The sequence below is a fragment of the Ceratina calcarata genome, unplaced genomic scaffold, assembly GCF_001652005.2.
Source record: "Ceratina calcarata isolate Rehan_Ccalc_2016 unplaced genomic scaffold, ASM165200v1 scaffold92.2, whole genome shotgun sequence".
NCBI lineage: Eukaryota > Metazoa > Arthropoda > Insecta > Hymenoptera > Apidae > Ceratina > Ceratina calcarata.
In genome coordinates, this window is record NW_017180576.1 from 772361 (window position 1) to 799835 (window position 27475).

The 27475-nt window shown below is 40.5% G+C and overlaps 1 protein-coding gene across 6 annotated transcripts; it reads left to right on the forward strand.

The window, feature by feature from the left end:
• Window positions 1-8035: 8035 nt before the first annotated feature.
• On the forward strand, window positions 8036-27163 carry LOC108631627 (sodium- and chloride-dependent glycine transporter 1). Of its 6 annotated transcripts, none has more exons than XM_018035688.2 (12): window positions 8036-8578; window positions 11278-11476; window positions 14738-14794; window positions 17468-17723; window positions 18876-19034; window positions 19883-20090; window positions 20208-20379; window positions 20919-21275; window positions 21691-21900; window positions 22230-22571; window positions 23194-23434; window positions 23845-27163. In XM_018035688.2, the coding sequence occupies exons 3-12, from the start codon at window positions 14777-14779 to the stop codon at window positions 24009-24011; spliced, it is 2130 nt and encodes a 709-aa protein (XP_017891177.1). In that variant the 5' UTR covers window positions 8036-8578; window positions 11278-11476; window positions 14738-14776; the 3' UTR covers window positions 24012-27163. The 6 variants fall into 6 exon arrangements, with proteins under 6 accessions (XP_017891177.1, XP_026674855.1, XP_017891176.1 ...); XM_026819054.1 differs by having other exon boundaries at window positions 17471-17723; XM_018035687.2 differs by lacking the exon at window positions 14738-14794 and having other exon boundaries at window positions 17471-17723.
• The last annotated feature ends 312 nt before the right edge of the window (window positions 27164-27475 follow it).

Genomic DNA, 27475 nt, shown 5'->3' on the forward strand with positions numbered 1-27475 from the left:
CTTGCCTACTTGCCATAATGAAAATTATTCTTGAATTCAGCGACTCGTAGGGTGCTGTTCAGAGACGTAACTTACTTTTAAGATCGGCTGAAGCGAATCAGTTCATAGCCAGCAAACTAGCATACTCTTACACGACTGAAGCATTTACTTCGTAAAGTAATTTCTGTTCATTTTCTGGAGTCTTCGAAATGAGTCAATAATTTCGCTTCAACGATACTATGACATAGCTATACAGATAGTACATCCACGAACTTAGACTAACGTTGAGATCTACGAAACGGGGGAAAAGAATTTCCAGGCAAAGAGGGTGCCGTAAGAGAGAAATAAAGTAGATTAACTGGAGCTCGTTTGACTTAATCTGTAGCTTCGTTCGAACTGGACTCATTGAAATTAATGATGGAGAACTGTGGCCGCTTCCTCAAAACTGAAGGGATCTTATAGAGATAACGACGAGGTCTAAAAATATTCTGTAGAGATGACAACGAAGTTCTGAAACCAGCGATCCATGGAAGGATAACGCGGGGGACGCAATCTCAGCTTCTTCAGGCTCATTGATCCTTTTAAAAAGAGCACGTCGCTTCGAGTTCTTTAAACTTTCTCGGTAATAGGATAAGATCAACACTTCTTTCACAACAATATTCCCATCATCTAATGGCTTGCTCGGTAACGGTAAACCGCGGATTTATACGAAAAATCCTATACATATTTTTAAACGCACAGCTTCGTTCTTCAGCATATGAATAATTAATTATTCAAAATTAATAATTAGACTTGGTAATAATTAGGTAGATCATTAAGAGAAACAGGCCGAACAACTTTATAATCCTCATTCGTCTGTAATTATCATTTTTTCTTCAAAAGAAAATAAAACATTTACTGCAACAGTTCAAAATATGTGTTTCGGACGAATATTCGTGTGATCATTTGAACGTTGAAATATTCATTCAGCTTTCGATATTTTAAATTGTCTTATACATTACATACATCGTTGTACATTTAATTTTCTTATAATTGAACAAAATCGGAGGTCTAATAATAATAATCGCTCCTGAAAACATTTGTCGCTCGGGCACAACTTATAAAAGCTGCAGCTCTCGAAACGAATAAGAGACTTTTTTCCCGACCGAAACGCGTATGAAAAGATCCGAAGAGCTCTGGGTCAAAACGGGATTTCTACTGTATTGAACTGTATCAATGCGCAATTAGACTAGTTATTCCACAATCCGTGACCGCCTCCGCTCTTCGACGATTCATCGGGGTACAAACATTTTCGAGTCGCTAAGGGGGATTTATGTTCAAATTCAGCGGTCCACTGTTTACCGGTTTCGAATGGCCGCAGCCGCGTGCAATAAGCACCCCGTATAATGGAATCCTCACGGTTATGAATCAGAATGGAATTTCCAAGATAACTACGTTACCGTGGGTAGCGGATGGCGTAGCAAGAATTTAGTGTCCACCTACTCGAGATTCAATGACGGAAACGTTGACGTCATAATCTGTGCAGTACCACGTCGCAACACGTGGTCCCTGTGAACGCGATACCACCCCGCGAGTTGCCCTACTTAAAAGCGATCCTATCTTTGAACTTAGCGAATATGCATCGGGCGGAAATAGTAGATCGTACAGCAAGAGCCGAAAATGGGCTTTTCCAAGCGAGGTTGATGTTTGAGCACCAATGACAGTCGAGGTCTAATTAACCACAGACGGCCGAGACGAATATGAGTTGCTCAAATTTTTTCAAAGTCGAATAAACTTGTTTTTAATCTCCTTTAAGAGTTTAAAGGAACTCCGTTTTCACTGATACGTCGATTTCTTGTGCCTTCGATTCAGTCTTGACCTTCGGTCGTTTTCATATCGCGAGGAAGTGCATAGGAGATTTGGGAAATATTGATTCTTCTTCGAGAAATGTCGAATACTCCAAGTCCAAGCAAAATACTCCAACCTTTGAGAACTACTCCTAAAATAAGAAGTTTATGTCTGGAACTCCCTGTTGCTATTGCAACCTAAGTAAAATTCTTGATTCAAGTATAAGTAAATAAAATTTTCAAATATTGCGACATGTCGGATGAATTTTTATGTAGGGAACTTCAATGCAAGAGAAGACATGACTCGGAGAATGACAATGATTTTGAAAGAAAACTCGATTACATTTAATGATTTCACTACTTTCTGGATCTCATTTTATCGAACGTAATTATACACGTGTACAGAGTGTATAAAAATGATATGTTATGACAACCATAACGGGATACTACACCACAGAATCGGTGGAGATTCCTTTAAAAAATAGATCGTACATTTTTATCATTAATGATCTAATTTTTTTTAAATCCATCGTATGGGAAAGAGGAACGCTAAGCCATTTTATCACGCTTATTCAGAGTTTGAATTTATTTTTGAAGCGGCACGAACTAGGAAAGTATAACTGAAACTTGCCTAATTTTACCTTTTCGTTAAAAGGTGATTTCAATAGATTTTGTTAAACACGTTTAGAACAATGCATCTACGAACAACGAAATAACAACGAACACGAATTTTGATCCTCCTTGACTCTTTTAATTTCGAGTGTGTCACCGAGGCAAGTGATTCTCCTCCAACGAACTCTCGGCGCAATAATTAATGCTCGTTAATTAAACATTGACTGGTTCGCTCACGATTCCTGGTTGGAAACAAACTGCTCAGCCGTGAAAAGTGAATTCTGTTTACGCTCTCCGAGGCCACAAAGACCGTCGCCGTGTGTATATCTCCCGCGCAGAAACCAGGAACGCGTTCATCTGGCACTGACCGAGTCAAAACATGTTTATATGGGACAATCGATGCCAAGTAGCCCAGTTAAATCGTGAATGAAATATGTACGTTGATACATAAGGAACGCAATGCTTTGTCTTCTGCACGTGTTTTCTCGCATTGTCGCTCCAGGATGTACTTATTGCTACTACGATGTGTTTATTAATTTTTTGTCTTTCATCCCTTCCCTTTTTCGTTATGCTTATTTAGAATTTTATGTATGGTTTTTTTCCTTTCTTCTTTCCCTTCTTTATTTCCTTATTTTTCATATACATTCTATTTTATTGTACGTTACAACGTGCTTCTGTCCATGAATAAAGTATTATTAATAGCATTATTATCATTCATTTTTGGAGCAGTAATTTGTACCTTTAAAAGCGAGCAAATTACAGGCGTAACAGCAAATTAGTACAAGCGAAGTGCAACTTACATATTTTCTCGTACAAAATTTAAGGTCGCCTAACGAAAAATGAAACTGAAATGAAAGTTGAACACCTATTCGTACGCCGACGAGTTTACGTAATTGTGTAAACGCGAACATCTCTCCTACGAGACAAGGTCGGGCGACGAATGCGAAAGAGCTTTTGGAAGATAGGGGATGATCCGAGCAAAAGCGAAAACTAGACGGGGAGCGAGAGCGATGAAAAAAACGTGAAGCATCGGTGCAAGGGTGGCGAATAAAAGATGAGAATAGAACTAGGGTGAGGACGAAGAATGGCCGGAAAGAAACAGAGGAAAAGAGTGGCGAAGATAAGCGGGGTCGGCCGGGTGTAGCAAACGAATGGCAAAGTTGGCCTTGATTGAAACTCGGCCGCATCCAAGCGGAAGCTTCGTCCCCTGTCAACCGACCCGTGGCCTCTGTAAATCCGTGTATCTTTCTGCTTTCCGATCTGTATCGGTCTCGCCGCCACGGTTCCAGCTTTTCGACTCTGGAAAAAGCTTCTGTTTACTCCTGTTTATCCGGAGTTCTTTCTCTCATCGGCGATTGGCGATTGTCTCTATGTGCCTCGTTGCGATCTTCGATCTCGTCCAACGCATTTCTCTCGGTTAGATTAAATTCAACCGATTCGGATAAAACGATCTGAGCGATAGACCGTTTTGTCTAACGAATAACGAGCGGAATAGGCTGAACGGATATTATATATGAATCTTCTCGATTCTTCACCTGTTCAGTACGGGAAAATCGGTGTAAATAAGTAAATAAATAAGTTTCGTCTAATGATCGATTACATTAATTGACGTAATGACAGAATATTTCGTTTAATGATGTAATGCTTAATGAGTCGCGTTCTTTTGAATAGCAGTGTATATTCTTCTGTGTCAGTGCGTCTTTGGTCGGAGATTGAATAGACGGTTGCCGAGAGTTTAATGATTTCCTCTGTGTGTGTGATTCGAACGAAGCGGCTATTATTCGGGGTGGCTATCGAACGCTCGCCATCTGGCATGCATTTCCAATTATTTTTCCCTAGAGTCGTAAGATCGAGTAGATACCTGGAATCGATTAAAAATTAAAGAAATAATTTGTTTGAAAACGAATTTATCATTTGTTATGGTATTTAATTTATACAGTGGAATCTCGGTTTTAGTGAAAGTAATGTGTCGACAAATGAAACTGAAATGATTCCTCTACTCTTCAGGATTACAATGATTACGTAAGACTGCTCTACTTAGATACAAACACGTGTATTCATATTGAGGTATCGCACAGGAGTGAGAACCAGATGAACCTTGCGAGCTCTACATTCCTAATTACGAATATCAGCGCTCCTTGACTAATTCTAAGTCAATGTTGGTGGCTAATACAAACATATCATTGCCAACAGTTTTCTAATACTCTGATACATCGTATACCTCAATATCATTGATACTTTGTTAGGTCAGGCAGTTTTTAAACAATACGGGACATTCGTAACGTTAATGTAGAAAATGAAATCTACTTTTCACATTTAGTACGTCTTTGGACATTGCATGAATATATTATATTTTTTGTACATACCATTTCTCTGTAAATGTATTAAATCAGAAATTTACTTATGGTACACACACACACGCGAAATTGCTATGTCTCATTTAATTAAGATACGCGCGTGTATCGCTTATCACTTGTTCCATGCCCCGAGTTTCCTATATCGAGGAAATCGCGTAGGATGGAACAGATTTTCATAGCTGAGCAGTGGCGTGTAAAGCATGTCCGTTAGATTGCAACGTAAAGAGGTCAAAGAAAATGTTCCCCGTAACCCCGTGGTTTCCGAGAAATGAGATTCACCGTTGATCGTGTAGTCTACACCTCTGTTCATAAGTATCAGGACACCGATTAGTTTTCATCTGTCAGAAGATGTGACAAATGTCCAGGTCAAAAAAGATTCGAATTACTTTTCATCGAGAGATCATAAGAAGTCATAAATTAAACCATCTACTTGCAAATCCATGCCATAGCGTTTAAAGGAAACCGTTTCTATCTCACTTTTCAGACTGAAACTATATTATAAAAATTTTATATCATGAGACTGCGGTTTTTTACGCAATTACTGAAAATTTGCATGTAAGGAAATGTACCTATTGAATCTACAAAAATACATAAAACGGTCGATGTAAATCTCACATTGTGAACCTATGAGATTGGAACGTCAGTATAAATGAATTCGATTCCTCAGAATCTGTTTCAGGAAATATGATGTTGCATAAAAATCTGCAGTCTAATAATCAGGAATCTGGAGATAAGAGCACAAAGAACTAGAGTATGAAAAGCATGAATGTCCAATAGTTTACCCGATGAGAGGCACCGGAGTCATCCCGGATAGGCATAAAAGCTATTCCTCTGCCGTATTGCGAATAAACTGCGGATATTTCGCCACTCCCACCAATATTCGATCCTCCGGGGTCCGGATATTGCAAACGGCATCTGACTGCCATCGTGACGACGGAAAGAAGGAACGTCGAGGATATGACGGTGAATGACGACGCGCTAACAGGCGTCGTCGTCGGCACGAAACAATGCGAACCCCACACCTACGCCCACGGAACGCCGTCGCAAGACTCTCTCCTCGACCGTTCCTTGTCCCGTCCACCAGTTTAACACTCGCGTGACCGTCTCCATCCCCCTCGACTGGATAACAGTTATCTAGGACGTGTCTCCTTCAAAAATTTCTAATGTCTACTAGGCACGGGAGTTCACGGGAAAGTGTTTCAAAGTAAAAGTAATGAATAGTCAATGAGGTAATTACGTATGAAAATATGCCCGTATACTTTTAACGAATTCACTGAGACATAGTAATATATTTATTATACAGGGGGTTACGAAGACAATACGTGTCTCGAAAGGGACAACTTTTTTAATATTGGACCAAGCAACATAATTTTTCGTGGGACGTTAGAAGACGTAGTTTACTATGTGGTCTGTCAAGAGGATACAAATTTTTCTTAGGTAGAAACGTAAGAGATCACTGAAAATCTCCGACAGAAATTTGAAACGTTGGTTTGCAGAGTTAAGTTGTAATGCACGTACAAAGTTTCGTAAGCGTGGGCTCTCCTAGTTTGCTCTTACGCTCGGCTGGACAAAAAAACTATAGTTTATAAGCAGGCGTTCAAATAATAATAATAATAATAATATAATAATTGTAATTCTAGTTGATATTAAACTTCAGCTGAATGAATTCTTGTTACTTAAAGTGCAACGTTATTTATGTATATATGATTTTTCTTTTACAACCTGCCAAGGTTTGAATAAGAACGAGCAACACCAGTTAATCACCTAGCCTCAGTACTCATTAGAATTGATAATTTATTCGTGTTTTCGATTTATTACTGTTTTCGGGTCCCGTCTCCATAGGCGAAACTGACGCAATTAAAAACGGATAGAGAATCCTTCTCCTGAGCTGTGCCACGTCATTCTCAACTAACATATTTCTTGTACGTATAACATGAAACTAAGGCATACGTAATTTAACTTAAGTCCCACGCTCATAAAATGCATTTTCATAACATCTTGCACATCCACAGTGCATCCTGCAGGCAGCTCGCACCCTTCTTTCTGATAGTGTTAATCTCTCACATTCATCACGTCCTTCATACTTGCTTCTACGTAGTCGTGCTTGTTGCACTTTATTATTTGCTACCGACCTATCTCTCTGTTCATCGATCACCTTCTCGCACTCCGCTCTCCGCTCACTCCCGGTCAACCCCCGGTCCACCCCTGTTCGTTTAGTCGCGGTACTACGCGTGATAGAAGTAGTCATCGTGACGCGGGTACAAAATTCTTTGTCCCTCGTATTGGAGGGCAGACATCGACATCGATACGAATCGAATTCAATGATATGTCTCGTCACGGGAAACTATTATCATTCGTACTAGGTTGTGCTCGTACGGATACGACCAGTTTATGCTTCGCGTGCAATCGTATTTTTGAGATACTATACTTTGCCAGGGTATAAAAGTTAATGAAAACGAGTTGGATATCAGTGAAAAATGTACAGGCATCAACACCGAACATTTAGTATACTTGGAATAATAAAATTATTTCTATATAAAATTAAGTTAATCTGATAGATAGAAGAACAAAGTAGAATTCTACAGAAGTTAAGTTTGACGATACTTGACGTTCACCTAATACTGAAACAAAAGTGGTCGTTATTTCCACTTATTTTCTTTTTATAGACAATTGAGTAATTAGGAAAGAAGGACTGAATCGTCCATGAATAGGAACAAAGGGGAGAGTCGAAGCATCGAGCAATTACGCGCGACCGCCCGAATGAGATTCCGAGAAAGTGGTGAAAGACGGGAGACCTCTCGTGTGTATGTACGTACATGGACAAGCGACTTCGTTTATGAATTAGGCGGAAGGTCGAGCGCGGTCCGGAAGTTCACCCATTTCCGTCATTAACACGTACATATAAATTAAACGTATGAAACGTGGTAACGATTATTACGTCAATCGTTGCGTCATAGGAAAGGTTGCGTCGATCTGTACGTGAAAATGATTGAACGAGACTCTCCGCCGTTACGTATCGGTTTTTTATCACGACGTTTGCGGGTGACCAAGTACGATGCGAACGGGTTGACATTGTTATACACGCGAGAAGGTGTCGGCTAGACACCGAAGCCGGAGATGGTATTAGATATTAGTTGGTAAAGCGGAGAGAGAGTGCAAGGTTTAGGGTAGGTAGGACGCAGCTCGCAGGAGCAGGAATATCGATCGATCCGGCGAGTTCGAGGCTCGACAGGGTCGACTGGGGGTGCTGCGAGTAGAAAAGCTCTCCCATAAGCAGGCAGGCAGGCAGGCTGGCAGGCTGGCTGGCTGGTTGCCCGGGCACGAACCGTTTCCACTGTCCGTCCGTCCGTCCGTTTCGCCTCGTCTCGTCTCGTCTCCTCGCGCGCGTCCGTCGTATCACCGCCTCTGCCTCCACCTCCTCCTCCTTCTCTTTTCTACCACTTCGATTTTATCGCGCGGCGCGCAAACGGTCTCGACCCTCGGCACCGAACGCATCGCTCGCCAGTAGAGTAGAATGAATTGGACGCGGCGCGACAGCAGAGGCTCGTCGTCGTCATCCTAACCGAGACCAACCTCTCGCGGCACTCGGTCTCGATTTCGGTCGTGCACGCGATCCTCGCGACCTTGAGGACCAGTGACAGTGCGTGTCTCTGACCTTGGCCAGCCGAGTTCTCCAATGGCAGCGGCGCGAGCAACGCGCCAGCTGATCGACAGTCGCGTGTACCAAGTGGACCGTGTGATTCTGTACTTTCGCTTGCGGAGAACGTGTCCCGACTTCGGGATTACGTCACCGAACGTAATCAGGTGCGTGTCTATGACCTTGTTTCGTGTACTCTTTCCACGGTTGTGTCGTATGCATATTGCGGCTAACCACCGGCCGAACGAGACTCGCGTCTACCCGGCTGAGCGATAACTATGCACCCTCGCCGTATCGTCTCGTCTACGCGCTGCTTCTTAAACGACCTCATGTTTTCACAGACGTTACAAGCCAAGAGCGTATCGGAACGATGATTCTCAATGGTAGACCGACTTCTGATACCGAGAAGGGTCGATTCCTGGTTGAACCTTCAGAGACGTTACACTTTTAGTTACGTAACGAGTCGGCTCACGCTGGATCGGTGAAATTCCACGATTCAGGGGGAAACGTTTCGTTTCTTAAGATGTGAAATTTTCGGTGTTTGTAAAGTGGAGCGAAAATAGAGTTTTGCTAGCGTGAGAGATAAAGTGGACTGAAAATGGCATTTTGGGCGTTAGGGCCGGAAGACTTAGGCCCTAATGGGTCTAAAATCTCATTTTCAGCCTTAGGCTAAAATTAGTATCTTTACTCCTACATATCTATGCTTGCTATAGATATCGTATGTACGCTTGCTATACAAATCGTGTACATGCTTGCATACATATACATATTTATGTGTAATATGTTATATACTTAAGTGGACGACTTGAAAAACTATATCTTCGATCCACTTTGTAGACGACGAAAAATGGTCTTCTTTATGCATTTTTATAAAAAATTCGGTGAAAGACGTGGGGCGAATGGGCTTTTTCAGAATCGCTTAGAAAAGTCCATTCTCGGGACTTGTTGTACAATCTACTGTATTTAAATCACTTTCTCTATGACCAGATTCTATTTTTACCACCGGAAACTTTCTTGGAAAATAAGTGCCTTATTTTTTGGCAATTACCCAGGAGTTCACTCGCTTGCTTTCTCGTTACCTCGCGCAAAATTCCACAGACATAGTTTCGACCGCGATTCGTGCTCGATCATAGGAAGTTGGCGTGTACGCCATGAAATTTTTCGCCGGAGTGGAATGCATTGCGTTTGTAGGGCTCTGGTCTATTGAAAGACCGTAAGTCTTTGGGCGAGGAAGGTGAACTGTCACTGTGGTCGACTGACATTTAAGGTTTAAAAACGAGTACGTGCTATAACGTCGTTGTGGCATTAAAATGCGCTCGAGTTCCCGTTTATTCCGAGAACAAGGGGATGCCGTTTAAAAATATTTGTCGGACTGTTTAAAAATATTTCTGCACAATATCATCGTCCATGTTTTGCTGATTCAAATAAGATTAACCATCGACATGAGATCGTGTGTCGTTTAATTAAAATGTCTCTCGTCCATCAATTAGAACACGATTTTATATTCAAATTAATTCCTCTTTAGATAAAATATGATTATTTAAATCAATGATCAAGTATCCCGCATCCTCCCGCGCAATAGTGAACAATTGTTTGTTTAATTCTGAAAAGTCTTTTGATACGAGTGCTCGCGCACTCGCCAAGGGGACGGATTGAAGACAAAAGTGACGAGTCAGGTTCAAGGTTAATAGCTGACGGTTAACGTTTAAACATCTCACGTGTGACGGATATTGTAAATGAGATCGATTTGTTGTGTCATCCCCTCGCGCTTTAAGCTGCGTCGTCGTTGATCCATCGAGGCATTCGGGATCGCGTACTAAGCGAGATTCTTATCCCTCGATTAATCCCAATTACCTCTCTGTTTTTCACGACGCAACGTCGTTCGCTCGATCTTTAAGAGTTCAACTTTCCTGGGGACGTTACGGGCCGTTCCGTTGGCTGGTAGCAAACCAGTGGCTGTGAGTACAACAGTGAAACTGTCCAAGCGTTCATTCGAATAAGATTTATCTTAATGCCTTCTGCTTTTGATTTCTTGACGTTTTTCAATTTGAAATATTCGTCAAAGAATAATTCGTTAAAATAATTGACGAACTGATCGGCCACAGGTAGAGCACAGTGTATCTTGCTGTGGATGCGATCACACTCTGTCAAAACAATAACTGTCCGCGTCTTAATTACGGTAATTAAGTTGGCAACAGACACATGGTCACGCGATAACATAGCTACTCCTTCCGCTGCATAACGGCGTGGTGGCCGTTTTGTAACTGACAGTTCGGTAAGCGCCGTATATTATGTTCTAATTCCTAGTCCGCCCACCGTTTCCATCATTCCCTTTTCTCTCCGTTAATTGCGACTCGAGCAGTCTCATTATACATTACCCTCGTACCGCCACAAATAATTGTGCCATCACGCTCTTCGCAAGTTTACACTGTTCACGATGTACAGCTCCCCAGGACGATCCCCGGTCCACTTGGCGCGTACATATGCAAATATTCAGTTTTCATTACGAGGTCCATCTTCCTTTGCTGTGGTTAGACAAAATATTTTGAAATACGATTTATACACGACTAACATTTCCTTATTTCCCTATTCGTAATCTGGTATATTAGGAGTCTTAAAGATTTTATTATCCACGTGTTCTTAAAAATTGGTCAACACGACTGACACGAGATTAATTGTATTTAAAAGTTAAATTGAAAAACAGTTGATGGCTTTACAATTTTATTGTTAATAACATTGACTACTGAAATGTCGCATTATTATTAGAGACTGTACCAAATGGAAGAATATTTAAATGGAAAATGGAACTGAAAGAACATAAGGTTTATACGAGCGTTGTTGAGAGGTCCGTTTTGTGTGTCCTTAGAAGGGGAAGGTAGGCCGCCGATATATACAGAAGTTGGGTTAACAATGGACAGCGGTGGATCAGGAACAGACGCGGTAGCGAATTACCGGACGTTCGCAGAACGTGAAGAGGAGAGGATTCACCTGACTTGGTAGAGAGTTTGGTGCCAGATTCGAGGATGGAGGAGCCCTCGCCAAGGACCTATCTGGAATGCTGGGACGTAAGTGGATCTTTATAAATCATGAAATGAATCATTTATCAGTTTCAAATGTGATCATTCTTAGACGAACCGATTCATCAGTTTCAGTATTAATATTTGTTTGCTAAAACTCTCTTTCTCTATTCAAATTGAAACTTTGTTAACATAATTTTTAGCGATTAAGTTTTGTTTTGCGTTTAGGAAGTATTTTTTTGATTTGTATTGTATAATGATTTTGGTTTTTGGCCAATGTATCCTAGCAGAAAAGCAATGGAAGCAATCTATAATTTACTACTATCTTGCACAAAAAGATTATCAGTTAATTGCGCATTAAAATTATTGAGAAAATATCAATGAATTTATCAAAAGCGAAGGTTAAACGTTCACTGAGTGAAAAGATCGGCGGAAGAAGCTGACAATGAGCGAGGACAGGCGTCATTGTCGAGGATCTTTTTCCGTTTTAACCGAGAATTATGGAAATTGCGCTTGCGTCCAACTACCGTCTACATAGGAAATAGGAAAGCGCGAAGCTGTTTCCCTCGAGCGATCGCGGGTCATTTGAAGGAGGGGTCCACTTCTCCGTTCTACGCAACACTCGAGCGGCCCTCCACCCGCCAGACGCCGTCGTTCCTCCCTGGTTTTCCCTTTGAAATTACACCGTTCCGCAAGCGGTCGCAACTTTGCCCGTCAAGCTGCCCTTCGACTCTCGTTTCTCTCGAGCAAAATCTCGTTTCTCTTTCATAATTCGTCGACTACCTTTGAAACGGGTCTATTAAAAACACAGTGGTTGTCGTAAATGCATAATAAAAATCTGATTTAAATAAATTATGTCTACGCACACTTAAAACTGTGTTTCCGCGGACCTTTTTATCACGACTCTTTTTATGCGGTGTATAAAAAAATGTTCATTACAGTGCAGAACAAGGACATGATGAGCTTTCAGTGAAAATGATCCGTGAGCGAGGGTGACATTATAAATTATGTAAAAAATTCTACCAAAAATGACTTTACCTTTAAACTGAACGTGACGGACGTTACCTTTCAAGTCTTTGCGGTTGGGTGGGTAAAAAATTGTCCCATCTTTTGCTCAGCTTTCCATGCACGATGGTATATACAGGATGTCCCAGAAGAAGTGTTAGAGCCGAAAATTACAGATTGGGAGGGTCATAGTGAACAACAATTTCCTTTGGAAAAATGAAAAATGTATATTTTAACCCACCTCGAAAAGTTACTCATAATCGTGTAGTTTAATGTAATATTTTTATCACGTTTTCTATAAAGTTACTTAAAAAACAACTTGGAACTTTGGTTTCTTTTTTCTTTAAAATCGCGTGCCTCGAAGAGATAGAAGCGACTAATTTAAAACTTGTTCCACGCGATACACATGGCGGAATCGCGACATATTCAGCAATAAAAAAGAAATATTCGGTTCGGCAACTAAAGCTGTTCGATCCGATTCGACGAAGCGCGAAACAGGAAAGAATTCGGTCGCGACATTGATATACACCTTCGTTCGAAAGAATCTGCTTCCCTCGTCACAATAAAACGAGTGATCTAATCGTTAACGAATTTTATTCAGGTTTACGTACTCCTACTGCCCTAGGAAACATGTTTCACTGAACATCTTACCAACGCGATTTTATATTAGATTTGCTATTACATTTAGAATTATTACGTCAATTATTTTATGAAACACTAGATCAACCGTTACAGATAGTCTTGAATGTTACGGCAGCGTACCTAACGTTTCGCATCGGTTCGGAGTTAGAATTTTCGTTCGAACCCGAATATCGGAGGCTTTAATATTTTCGCGAGGGTCTCGGGGTGAAATCGATGACGCCGCGCGTCGGGAGAGCCCGGAATCCATCTCGAAAATGAAATTTCCTTGAATGCTCCTCGGGCTTTAATCGATTCGCGTAAACCGACCGAGTTCCAAGGCTGCCTCTCGACCGAGTTGAAACAACCCACTGGTTCATCGTTTCAATTCTAATCCTTACTTTTTACGTTTGTCTATGAACATTTACCGAGGGATCAGAGAGCGTGTGAAATAATATCAAATGTTTCGGTCAGTCGAGATGTTTAAAGACCTAATGCGTCGTTCTATGGCTTATGGAGTATCATAGTTCACACTCGTAAACACAATCTTACTTTTACTTACGACATCATCGAGTGACCAAATCGAGAGGTGAATCTGTCAGAATAAAAGGTGCTATTAGGAGAGTACGCGAGGGGGCAGTGAGCTTGATTTGAGAAGAAGAGAAGTGAAGTGAAGTGTCAGTTTTGTGATTTATTAGTTTTAGTGAAAAAGATTAATTCAAAGATCGTCCTTCTGTTATCAAGCATAACTATGCCGAATTTCAGCATAATCGAGGTATAGTCATGATCAAAGTAGTTTATGGGAGTTTAGTCAAAATAGAAGAGAAAAGAAATAGAATTTATGCTGAACACCCTGAATCTTATCACACATGGGTAGAGGATGGTTCGCCAGATATTACCACCTCGATCTTCGTCTGTGTTATAATAAATAAATAAATAAATAAATGTTTCGTTTCGCAAAAATTGTAATACATTTTAATTTATATCATTGGTAGGAAAAGGTGAAGCATGCATTTTTTTAATGAAACTAGGGAAGCAGAAGCCTCGAAACGCGAACCCAATTACCCAATAGACACAAACGTGGGATGGACCGTGGAGATCTTTCTCGGATTAATTGTTGGCTCGTTCGCGGAGCAGGCTCTGAGTGAAAGGGATTAATTAGCAAAGAGACCGAACTGAATCGTATGACGTCTCCTTTCTGAGCCGATTAAAATCTGTTTGAACTGATTCCTTTGCTACTATTTTCATGTAGAAAACGAGTATTTCCCGAAAGGATCTCTGCGACGAGCTGAACGTGAGAAGTTATTAAAGCAGTCCTTGAGAGCGAGAATATATGAGAAGCGTATCACGTGCGAGGTCGAAGAAAATGAAATCTCCGTGACGAGGTAGTTAATTAAAATTGTTAACAGGTTGGATAACTGCGCCGCGAGAAATGAGTAAGCGTTAACTAGCAAAGGATGTATTAATAATAAATAATTAGAGGCGAGCGATCCAGATTCAAAGCGATGACACGCAATACTCTTAAATCGCGTCATAATCAAATCGGAGTCTTTAATAATTGATGTGAACCGAGGAAGGGTATTTTTTTTCCTTGTGTCAACGAGAGCCATCGAGACTTCATATTAAAGACGTAAAAACGTGCGAGCTATGAAACGGTGTCACTAATTCATCAAATGACGCATGCAGAGACGTGGGAAAGACAGAACTGGCAACGGATCCGCTTAAATGGAATTACGAAAGAAGGTATGCAATGAATCGTAAAGGTGTACCCATCGCCGATTGGAATGTCTGCTTCTAAATATTGGATGCTCTCGTTATTTCCAACTTGATCGATCTTCTTTTTTTTACGTCACTATCATACGCCATTTATTTTGCGAATTACGTAGAAATCTACTGTGTACTTGGGCAACGAAAACGTTTCATCGTTTCCAATATCGCGGCGTCACAACATCGACGTCAAGGATTTCAGATTTATCACGACTAACAATTTCAAAATGTCATCGTTCATCGTTTATTGCAATTTTATCGGGATGGCTCACCTCGAACGGAAACACGGGTCATTTTCCCTCGGGATCAATTGCGACCATGCCGCTCGTTGCATTTTTGTAAACACGAAATGCCGAAGGCCACTAAAACATGTTAAACAAAAGAGATTCGAATATTCTATTGAGCGGAAAAAACGAGCCTTGTTCCGCCAGCTTTCATAGAATTGCTCCGCTCCGACCATTACGCGTTTTCACAATAAAGTTTTTTTGAAAAAAATTCGCTTTTGTCACGAGTATCACGTTTTGCGTTTAGCACATTGTATACTTTTAGCTTTCGCAATTTCGAAAGAAAGTCTATATCTATTCAAAGTCGTTCCGATTATACGATCTGTATAAAATGTTACACGTGTTCTCTGATTTTGCTGTAAAGCATGGATTCATTTCACCCGGAATACAATAAAACGATTACGAAAGTCGATTAACTCCTGTTTTCTCATAATTTTAATCTATGAACATGTTCCCAACGTGGTTTAGCTATTATTGTATAAAATTTCCAAAGCCTCTCAACTTTTACCTTAGTTTTTCTCTCTAACGCAACGGAACTTTATTTCATTAAATCTCATAAGAACATATGTATGTTAATTTCAAACTGATATTACTCCGAAGCGAGTTCTCGATTCCTTCCATATGCATTGCGTCCGAGTTCAACGTCACAATAACTATTTATTTGCAAAAGGTCAAGCACGTGTCACTGTTTTAACTCGTAGCCAGAAGAACTTTAACGAACATCCGTCTTCGACGAGTATTAAACTTGCTGATCGATTAGAATTCAGTAGAATGGGAAACGTAACTTCTGTACGTTAACGTTCTTCAACACATTTGTAGATCTGCAGTGGCCCCGAGGGACTTCGGACCGTCTTTGTAAAGTATACCTAAAACACCTTTGGTATATTAAACGAAGTATACAGAAAACATAGAATGGACGTGCCACAGTTTTTAGGTATACCTTACAAACTTAGTCCAAAATCTGTTGAGGTCAGTGTACATAGGCTTTCAAGTGTGATATACTATGTAGTTGTACAATACTTAATGAGTTCACGATGCATCCGGCACGCGTGTCTCGCGAAATAATCGAGAATTTAGAATCTATTCGAGGTTCATTCGTCAGTAGACGGCACTCGACTTGAAAACGGCAATTTGCTCGTGCTGATTTCCCAATGGTCGTCGTTATTCATTACACACTATTGTCCTACGTTGCTTCCGTAAAGAAAGTTCGTCGAATTAGTTGAACTCTTCTACGAATCTCTTCAGCGATATTTCTAGTAATACACGTTACACGTGAAATCCCTTTTCTTAATATTTCACTTTCAACTTTAAACGAACGTCGATTACGAATTTTTAATAGGGAAATTAAATTGACAAACGTGGTTAAAAACTTGTACTCGAATCGTTGTCAGTTTTAACCGAGAACTATGTTACAATCTGACTTAATTCAATCGACGACGTTACAATTTCTCTTCAGACGTGCGCCACGAACGAAGTCAAGCACTTACGTTACTGCCGCGTAACGCTTCAGTATTTTTCTTCGATTTCTCTCGACCTAAACGTGCGAGTTCGATATAATACGTGTAACTCAAATTGATAACTCTCTCCTAGGTCAACAGTCAGAGTGAGACATTTATAAAGATTATCTTTCGACAAAGAGACATTGCTCCTCTATTCTATTGTATAGATGGGAATTGTTCACCTCAGTGATCTACTGTACTCTTCTTTATAAAATTACCAGTCAGTTTTTAGAATAAAATCGTTTATAGACATAAATCTGTACAAGATTCAAGAATAGCAAATTCATAATAAGAAAGGCAAAAAAAAAAGGAAAACTGTTTTACAGAATTATTTTCTTGGATACTTTAGAAGGAGTTGTACAAAATTTTAGAGAACAAAATGTACTGAAAATGAATAATGATTATAAGAAATGTCAAACAAGTTATTTTGACCTTCCTTGGTAAGATCCGGTGTCAATAATCTACCGCAGCATCGGATTACATAGTTTTGAATGAATCAATTCCAATTTATCGAAACGCGGAAAGAGATTTGTCGAGAATGAAATTCGTACAAAAATACTTTAAGTAAAGTTGATCGATTAAGAATTATTTAGGCCAAACTCTTTCTTCGGGAAACCTTTACTCAAAACTGCTGAAGATATTGGCACTCGTATATCACTTTACGTCTGTCAATATTGAATGCTAATTAACTTTTCGACGAATGCATTCCTAAGATTAAGTGTTTATGTGCTTCATTGTTTCACAAATGTTACAAGTTTGTTTTCTTCATTCTGTCCTACTGACTGGCCGGTGACTCGTGAATGGGAGTCTGGTCGTATGCGATCGTAGAACGGAACAAAGTAAAAGGGGTTGCGTACTATTTGCAGCAGAACGAAGACAAGTACTCGGTGGCGAACAGCCAAGCGCCGTTGCAGACAGGCGAGGAGGAACACCCGGAGCGTGGCACATGGACGGGGAAATTCGACTTCCTGTTGTCTCTTCTGGGATACAGCGTCGGTCTCGGCAACGTCTGGCGATTCCCATACCTGTGCTACTCGAACGGAGGGGGAGCCTTTCTCATACCGTTCACGGTGATGCTCATCATCGCCGGCCTGCCTCTCATGTTCATGGAACTCTCGTTAGGTAAGCGGTTAACGTTTTACGAGAATAACAGTATTTGAAACTTTCGCGAAACGTGATCTTCGACCAGGAAATTCGAAATTAAAGAAGAATAAAACAAGTTTCTTAGCGATCCTAACGTAGAAGGGGGTGAGATCAGAAATAGATAGCCGCTTGTTCTATATATAGATGGGTATAAGAATGCCGTTTCTATCGGCGCGAGTATACTCGTTCAAGGTGAAGCGTGTCCACATTTGTTGATTCACTAAAATAGAACGATCAATGAACGATCACTTCTACTTACAGGGGCTTATATCCCGTTCAGGCGGTGCGGTTTTTGACGGTAGACCCACCGAATCGATGATAACCAAAAGGAGCTCTCACGTATTCTTGTACCTGTAGATAATGATCAATTCTGTAATCCTGAAGCGTATTTAAAGTAATACGTATGAAATATTGATTTCGGTTATTATCGATTCAATTTGGTAAAGGACCGTGAAATAAAAATACCATTATTTGTTTCCATTCAATTATTATTATTACTATTTTATTTCACGGGCAGAGGCCATTATAATACAATACAAAGAATACAGTAAAAATGTAGTAACAGAAATAACAATAACAGACATAAGATGATTTATTGATAAAATTCCAGCAGGATGGAATCACATATTTTCCTCAATTCATCTTGACGTTTATTAACACATACATTAAATTAACGAAAAATCTATATACAATTTAAGATGCTCATTCTAAATTGTAGTCCTTCGCTTGGTATCGTTTCCAAAGATTAGACTTTGGAAACGCTGTCAACCCAGGTCTCACCGCGTGGACGCAACTACATTCGAGACCCGAGCAGTGAATAATCGTCACTGCCTCTTTTCTCTTTTAAATTACCACTCTGTCGTACGGAGCAAATATTGGACGAGATTTTATACGATCGTGAACAAGACTCTAACTCTAATTCCTATTACAAAATTGGAACGAACAGAAAGGAAGGTGTAAAATGTCAGATTTGAGATTCGGGTAGCCAGAGTTCGAGTCGAGCAGGGCTCTCGCGTTTCGACGCTGAATCGGAGATAGTACGTCGCGTCAGACAGGTTTATCGATCAGTTTTATTCGTCCGCTTTTCTTTTCGCCTCTCCATTCTCTATTGCGACCCTATCTGTCCCTCAGGGCAGTACGCGAGTCTTGGCCCAGTGGCAGCTTACAAACGCTTCTGCCCTCTCCTTCGCGGCCTGGGATACGGAATGGTGTTGGTCAGCTCCGTGGTGATGCTGTATTACAATTTGATCATCGCCTGGACTCTTTACTACATCTTCGCTTCGGTGGCTGGTGAGTGAACGCATTTTCATCAAACGATGATACATTTGCAAGACTGCCTTAACACGTTTAAGACTGTTGCGTCGTTTATTATTGCTGGCCAATAATATACGGAAAGGCGAAATGATCTCATTTTTGAAAATTCAAGTATAATTCAATAAAAGATCTGCGAACTATTGAAGAAAATTCCAATTCTATTCCCTTATTTCTGAAAGGACTTTTTCCTAACACAATTCGTTTTATTCGATGTTAATAACAGATTGAACTTAAAATTAAATCGCGGATTGCATGCATTTATAAGGTAACTGAATATGCAAACGGTGGACGTGATGCACAAGAACATCGAAAACATTAAAAGCGAGCACATATTGCAAAATATCTGCAGTTATCAAAATATGGTGACAAATATTTCTAATTAGAATTCATTGCTTTTAATTGGTTGGCCCAAATGTTTCGTGTTTCGTAAAATCCGCGGTCTAATTATAGCCATGTTTAATCGTCCAATTCGGTTTTATGAAAGAACCTGAAAATCCGATTTCGCAAATCTCCAATTATCGATTCGTTCGACGACGAGCAGCAGGAACAGCTCACGGCTTACGGCATACGTTTCGAGCATCGATGGACAACGCGATGATATAATAAATTCATAATGTCTCTGTCGCAGTCTTTAATTGTTTAAAAAGTAGCACTGTGGTCATTATAAAATTTTCAAGCAACTTATATTCATGTTTAATTTGGAAGGACAAAAATGTGTTTCTACAGAATGTGTAGCACATAGAAATTGCTTGGTGATTGAAATTTTTGTTGAGGACTCGCATGCATTGCAAACACGTTCCTTTAATCGAGAAATAAATGCTTAGGCGGTGGTGAACTGCCATGGAGTAAATGCGAACCAGCCTGGAGCACGGAGGACTGCTTCATGCCGGAAGATGCCGAGGCGTGCTGGGCTCTGAACATGAGCTATTACAAAGAGAAATGCTTAAATTCCACCCAGATGGCTTCGATGGGTCTGACCATTGAGAACATCACCAATGCGATTAAAAAACCACCGGCCGAAGAATATTTCAAGTAATTATTTCTGTGTTAAATATCGAGTTTATCTTCTTTTTTATTGCGTAATGGATATTAAATTCAGAATTTTAAGACCTTTTCTTAATACGAAAATCATGATGACGTATCGTGTAGCAATCACGTGCTGGGAATAAGTAGCGGAATCGAGGAGACGGGGGCGATTCGACCCTCGCTGGCGGTGTGTCTTCTGTTGGCTTGGATCATCGTTTTCCTCTGTTTGAGCAAAGGTGTTCAAAGTTCGGGAAAGGTCGTCTACTTCACCGCTCTCTTCCCATACGTCGTCCTGGTAAGTTGTCGTCTTTTCCTTATTTTCCAACTTCTCATCTTCGTTCAATTAAAATTATTCGTCCATGTAAGAGTGTCTCAGTATTAATATGGTACAACCGTGGAGGAGGTGATTATACGAAAAAATAATTTCACGATGATAATTTCATGTACAATCACTCTCTCAACAGTTGTACCGTCGACACCGAGATACACTGTACAATGAATTCTTTGATGATTTATACTTCTTCCTCGATTCTCGTATCGAATAACTCGCAATATGAGAAGTCGAGACTACGAAAGGAAATCACGGTTCGGTACGATTTCACTGCTTTCTGAACTTTAGTCAACGTAGTATGATTGGCTTAGTTGAATTTATTTTACTAGTATATATAATCAAAAAGAAAACTTGACTCAGGTTGATTTCATGTCTCTCCAGAGCTCACTTTTCCAGGAATATTATTATTATTATATTAGTTACGTACACCATTTTTAAAGAGTAATAGAACAAAATAATGTAAGGAGAGATTTTATTAAGTATAATCACGGTCTGGCTCGCAGATCGCTCTTTTTATTCGGGGCATCCTCCTCCCCGGTGCCAGCGAAGGGGTCGTATTTTACCTAACGCCCGACTGGAAGAGACTAATGTCCGCGAAAGTGTGGGGCGACGCCGCGGTCCAGATATTCTTCGCCCTCAGCCCGGCCTGGGGCGGCCTGATAACGCTCAGCTCGTACAACAAGTTCAGGAACAACTGCTACAAGGACTCGCTGATAGTAGCCGTTAGCAACATCGGCACCTCCTTCTTCGCGGGTTTCGTCATTTTCTCTGTGATCGGATTCCTGGCTCACGAACTCAAAGTCCCGGTCGCCTCCGTTGTCGACCAGGGTGCCGGGCTGGCCTTCATCGTTTATCCCGAGGTTCGTTCAATGGTCAACTCATTTCTATCGTGTAAGCAAGAATCCAAAGTCATTTATTCATCTCTCGTTAAATCAACTTCATATTGCTCCGCGGTCTGATCTCCATACTACACGACTCGCATACAGGCCATCGAGAAAGTTCAACATAAATTCTTACGTATTATAAATGTATCCCAATTCACTTGATTTATCATGACTCATTAGAATGAGAGCCTTACGTCTCCTTTGTTTGGAAGATTATCGATGGTCTCATGCAATTGTTAAATTCAAAATCAACATAACAAATAAATAAAAAGTATTAATATATTTCGTATAATAATTGTTTCACTCGGTATTTGATTAAACGTTTCGTATAATAATGATCGATACGTTTCGTCTACTCATCAATCTGATATCGTTCACACGCGAAAAATAGGTGGTGTCTCGTCTGCCGGTTGCTCCCGTTTGGTCGCTGCTGTTTTTCGTGATGCTCCTCACGTTGGGCCTCGATTCCCAATTCGCTTTGATGGAAACCGTGACCACCGCGATACTCGACGCGTTCCCGGCACTACGACACTATAAACTGTTGGTCGTGCTGTCTGCGGCCGTGTTCGGTTACGCCGGGGGAATCATCTTCACTACCAACGTGAGTACAGGGACTTGAATCAATACTGGAATTCTTCCAATTTCTTTCCTGTTGCTGTTCCAATGTACATCTACTATACAGGACCGATCAGTGAGACCTGTTAGCCGATCATTGATCTCATTATAAAGTCTGACAAAGGTACAACTGAATTTGTTAAAATATAAACTCATTTAATAATTTCATACAGCGAATTGTCACAGGTGTTTTGATAAAATCAGTGCATTCATTCATTTCGTATTCCTTTTCTACTGATGTTCGAATGCGTTAGTTTGGAGTACATGTAATCGCGATCACTCGTCAATATTGTATCGATCTCGTTGTGTACTCAGGCTGGAATGTATTGGTTGCAACTGATGGACAAATACGCGGCGAATTGGTCGGTGCTGCTGATAGCAATAGGGGAGTGTATTCTGGTCGCGTGGATCTACGGTGCTGATCGATTCCTCGACGACGTCCAGCAGATGATCGGTCCTCGCAGCCGTCTGTGGAGATTCTTTTGGACCTGGATGTGGAAAGTGATCACGCCGGCGACTCTCTTCTTCATTCTGTTCTTCAACTGGGTCGAGTACGAGCCGCTCACCTACGGCGATTACGTTTATCCGAAATGGGCGGACATCGCTGGTTGGGTCGTAGGCATGATACCCGTCGCAGTGATTGTAGGCGTGGCTCTCGTGAGTATCACAAGGCCGAAGTCGATGGAAGAGCTTTGGTGAGGTGTCGTAAAATTCGGTTTACCCAGATTCAGAATCATTACAAATTAGCTATCAAAACGATGTTTCGAGTAGGACGTAGTTCTCGAGGCGGGTCAATAAATATACTTGGTGTCCTCGTGAATGCTCGTCCTCGAAAGTTCGAATGCTCGCTGTGAAGAGAATTCTAAAAATTCTGATAGCTTTCATCGTAAATGTGGAAATTTCTGACTGCTGAGAATCTCCAGGTTTTTGTGGCCGGGAATTCGAATAAAATTTTGTCTACCTTTCGGTAAACAGTGAGTTCGCGTCTAGTTAAGATGGCTCTGATCGTAATCAGTGTCAGTTACTAATTTTTATATTATGATGGGCGAATTTTACGACCTCGTTAAAGCTTTTCCATCGATCTTACGCATGTAAACTGATCGCTTGAAGGAATTCTAGATTTTATGATTGAACTGATTCGTCAGTTCCCTTTTACGATTTATTACCTTTATAAAAACACTCGCTACGTGGTCTGACAATTTTGATGGTCTGACATCTATTAAATTAAGTTATGACGATACTTCCAGTCGCGAAGTAAATATTTGTTGTACGCCTACAGAATCAATTGAGGGATCGTCGACGTCGTTCCGCCTACGACGACGACGATTACGACGACGACGACGACGATCTTGACAACAGACCGTCGTGCCAGGGGCCAGGCAAGGGTAAAACGAAGAAGAGCAAGAGCAAGAGCGTTTGGTGGCGGGCGAAAATGTTGTTGCAGCCCACGTCCGACTGGGGCCCGGCAATCAGGAATCAGTCGACTCCGTCGAGAACACTAACCCACACGCCGTCGCCAGGTAATTATAAATTTAATTAACCTTCGATCGTGCGCGACTGAACGTTGTCATCCGTTAATGAACATCGTTTGCAATTTTCGACTCATCAGCCTCGGTTACAAAATTCGATTTAACGCTCAGTCACCAAATAATTGGTAATAAGTGTTAACCACGGCATAAGTGCACGCCTACTCCGAGGAAATCGAAAGTCGATTTTATCGGCAAGTCTCAAATAAAAAAAGTTCACTCCGTATTTTACACACGACTTATCTTCTCATGTAAAATCAATCCCTTCACGGTTGTACAATACTGGTACACCCTGCACAGTTTGATTTTCACAGTGTGAAAAACGGAAACACGTAAATTGTACGTTTCAAGCCTTATATTTCTAAATTGTTTAAGGTAAAATGAATTTTCTTTTGCTGTTGCAGGCCCGACGGCGGGATACGATTCAGTGAGGGACACGATAGTATTAGTGAACGGTCAACCGATGATGATCCAACCGCCAAGCGCGTCCGGCACCAACCAGAAGCTCCCCGGGCCGTCGATCTTAAAGAATTCTAGTAAAACCGATTTGATCACGTCCCAACAAGTCTGACACGATGTTCATTTCATCTCGAAGGACGAGCCTGGCCAGAAATCTGTGGCCAAAGACGCAACGCGCTAATAACAGGTAGTTGCATATCGCAGATGAAGAGACGGTGAAACCGAGAAACGAAAGAAAGAGAGAAAGAGAGAAAGAGAGGAGAGGAGTGAATACATAATTCGTACGAATTTATTTTTCTAAACCGGGAATAGAGTCGGTGTATTTTTTCATAAATGTATCCCAATCTTACGATTGCCAAGTTCTGCCCTTTTTCATTCCAACTCGACAATTTCTACGTTCGTTTCGTTGCTCTCTTCGTCGGGCGAAGGAATCGATTGATTCTCTAGGAACCTTCCTAGTTTCTGAATAGCGACGCTTTCGATATTAAACGATGTTAGAAAGTGAGAATAGCGTAAAACGAATGCGAATCTTGTGAGCGTGCGAGATGCGTCGATCGGAGGGAACGTGTTGCCACGTGTTGAAACGTTACGAAGATTTACGCTACTCCACTGGTTTCAATTATACGTACGAAACGCGCCCAGAACGAAAAGGACTGACGGAAATCTGTGGCGGAGAGAAACAAGGCGAGGGATTAATAATTGTACACCCGCTTTAGTGAAGAATGTTAGACGTTTGTCGCTGCCTAAAAGTTATCTAGAACGAACTAAGACACTGTTCCGCCCGTTGGGTGGATCGTCCACATGAACGATCGACATTGCTTCTGTGTAAGACACCTAATTGTAAGATGAAGCGTTGGGCCGAACGACCAGCCGACTTAGATGTTCCTGCGCGATGATTTCTCGTTCGCCAAAACTCCACTAATCCGTGTCGTTCCACTTTCCTCGGTTACAACCAGTCCTATCTATTCGTATTTCATTTTCCACAGTGTTTTGATATGTGACCCGAACTTCGCTTTTATAAAGTTATACACATTCCTATGACAGGTAGTTCGGTATCTGTCGATTTGTAAAATGAACGTTTAATCCAGCTTGGATGTGAATTACTGTAGAGTGATAAAAAAACGAGGAAACTGGTCTGAGGTCGTGATCGATAAACCGCGGACTTGACACGTTCGTAGTAGATATGAAATATTGTAGAATGACGACGTAGAAAAAAGATCAGAAGTGAAATGGACATTATTTTTAAAGAGTCACGAAAATCCTTATCTAGATTGGCCCGTGGTTTAATTACACGCAGACCAACAAGAAATAACTTTTTAAAATCTTTCTTAACGTTAACAGTTGATTCTTATGATTTCTATCGTGCTGAATCCGTGTCTAACGTAAGCTTTTATCCGTAACTCAGTTTCGTCACAATGTGACTTTGTCATAAACTAGAAAATTAATGAAACATACCATGGAAGTAAGAATAAGTTGACGTAACAATATGAACAAAATTCTTATTCAAGTATAGACATGAAAATATCTTTTTATTACGTAGGCTTTATGACTAGCCATTGTTTAACATCTCAGCACGAATGACTAACAACTAACGCTGAAAATTTCATTTCTTTAAATAATGAGTATTGAAATATGAAAAAACGAGGAGTGATTCGGGTTTTTTATTGAACGATTAAGAACTAACCAAGTATGAAAAAATGGTGAGTGATACGGTTTTTTTATTGTTAAATTCGGATTCAGCATAGAAACCAGAAGACCAAGAGAAATTCATTGAAAAAGGTCTTTCATTGTCGGCCCGTGTCATCCAAAGTTCGAGGAGAGTGTAGTTAGCGTAACTCATCGTATTTTCCTAAAAGAGAGGCTGATATCCTCCTGGTGAGGAATTGTAACAATTGTCAGTATTTATTTAAACGATCGACTTCATTTTTGATCCGTTTCAATCCTAGGATTTATACCTGATCGAATCTGAGTGAGGCAGTAAACACGATTTTTTAGATAACGTTCCAATTGATTTTCCTCACCGACCGATTAATTGAAGTTCAATCGAGATCTCCATTTCCATTCCCTGCAGACTGAACAGAATCTTATACTTATTCACTTTTAGATATATCAACGCGTAATTGTTGTTAACGATAGCGACGCTGAAACTCTTACGTAAAGTCAATGAAAATGCGGTAAGGTATAAAGGGATATAAGGGATCGTATAAACGTAAAATAGTATAGTATTAATCGAAACGATTATTCGTGATTAAAAAGAAGTCAGTAATGATTGAAAGCAAGTTTAGACGAACGCTTGATTACAGTCTGAGTTTCGTAGAAGCTCTACGAAATCCCTAAACGGGGCTCCAAGGAAACTGTTGACAGTTTCAATCAGTTCTCGAGAGTAGAAAAAATCTCAATCGAGTAAAAATAAGTATTCTGTTTTAAAACAGAAGTTGTAACGAAGGGATTTTCCAGTTTCCGGTTAAATTTAATTCGATAAGAATCACCGTTTGTCCAATCCTCTATCCTGTATTCGATTTACTAAATAACCCTTATTTAAAAGTAATTCCCGACTTTTATATTCTGTTTTTAAATACGCGTCCCTTCGGAACTTTTATTAACCGAACATAAAATAATCATTAAAACCGAACTCTTACAGGCTATTTCTATGCAAAATTCTTAAAACAGGACGTGACTGATTTAAAAGTTTTATGAGCGAATCTTGTATCTGAAGTTGGCAGATCGATTGGAGCCCTGGTCCAGTGTCCAGGATTAAGCACTTCGACGAATAAACCGTGTCCACCCATAGACATTGCCGTTACTGACCACGATGCATCTATTTTCCGGTTGCGCGAGACTTTTCAGGGAATAATCACAATTATAAATTGATAGCTGTTCCGCGTGCTTTCGATAAAAAAAAAAAAAAAAAATAGTGAATACAAAACGAGCCGAGAGTTAGATAGCCGCGTATTTTCTGACGAGTGGAATATTTTAGCAAAAAGAGGCGATACAACGATTTCACACGCTGCTGCTCAAAAGTATGCGGGAACCTGCTGACACTTTGCGTAATCAATTACGTGATTATAAATGTACCGTGTCACCCGTTTACACCTTCGAACCTGTCGCTTGTGTAACGTCCGAAATGAAAAGAGAATCGTTTGTGGGAACTCGGATGAAATTATGGTGATCCTGAAATAAACATTGCTAGCCATAATGGCAAGGTTAGTAAAAGATAATTAAAATACGAGATATGCAAATGAGAAATATAATTATTTAATCTTAGTCTGATACGAATTACGTAGAATTGAATAAAATTAAGGCTTTATTACAATATGATCCAAATGTCAGAATGGACTGTGAGGGGATAAGGATAGTAAAGAATCCTGAATGTACAATTTCGGTCATAGGTCATCGTTATTTTTTTAGATATTAGTAAAAAATTTACTGTGCAGTACATTTGGGTCATATCGTACTGTGTTCCTTAATCATTTCAGTGGGAGATTTTATAAAATTTATTTTCCATTTATCTCGATGCAAAAATAAATTAATTCGACAAGCTCCGCGAAATAAAGTATTATATGATTATTGAATTAG

Excerpts from the sequence above, each read along its gene's own strand:
- LOC108631627 (XM_018035684.2), top strand. The coding sequence starts at position 11,435 with ATGGAGGAGCCCTCGCCAAGGACCTATCTGGAATGCTGGGAC. Across the intron at positions 20,380-20,918 it reads TCTTCCCATACGTCGTCCTG|ATCGCTCTTTTTATTCGGGG; the intron begins GTAAGTTGTCGT and ends TCTGGCTCGCAG. Across the intron at positions 21,901-22,229 it reads GAATCATCTTCACTACCAAC|GCTGGAATGTATTGGTTGCA; the intron begins GTGAGTACAGGG and ends TTGTGTACTCAG.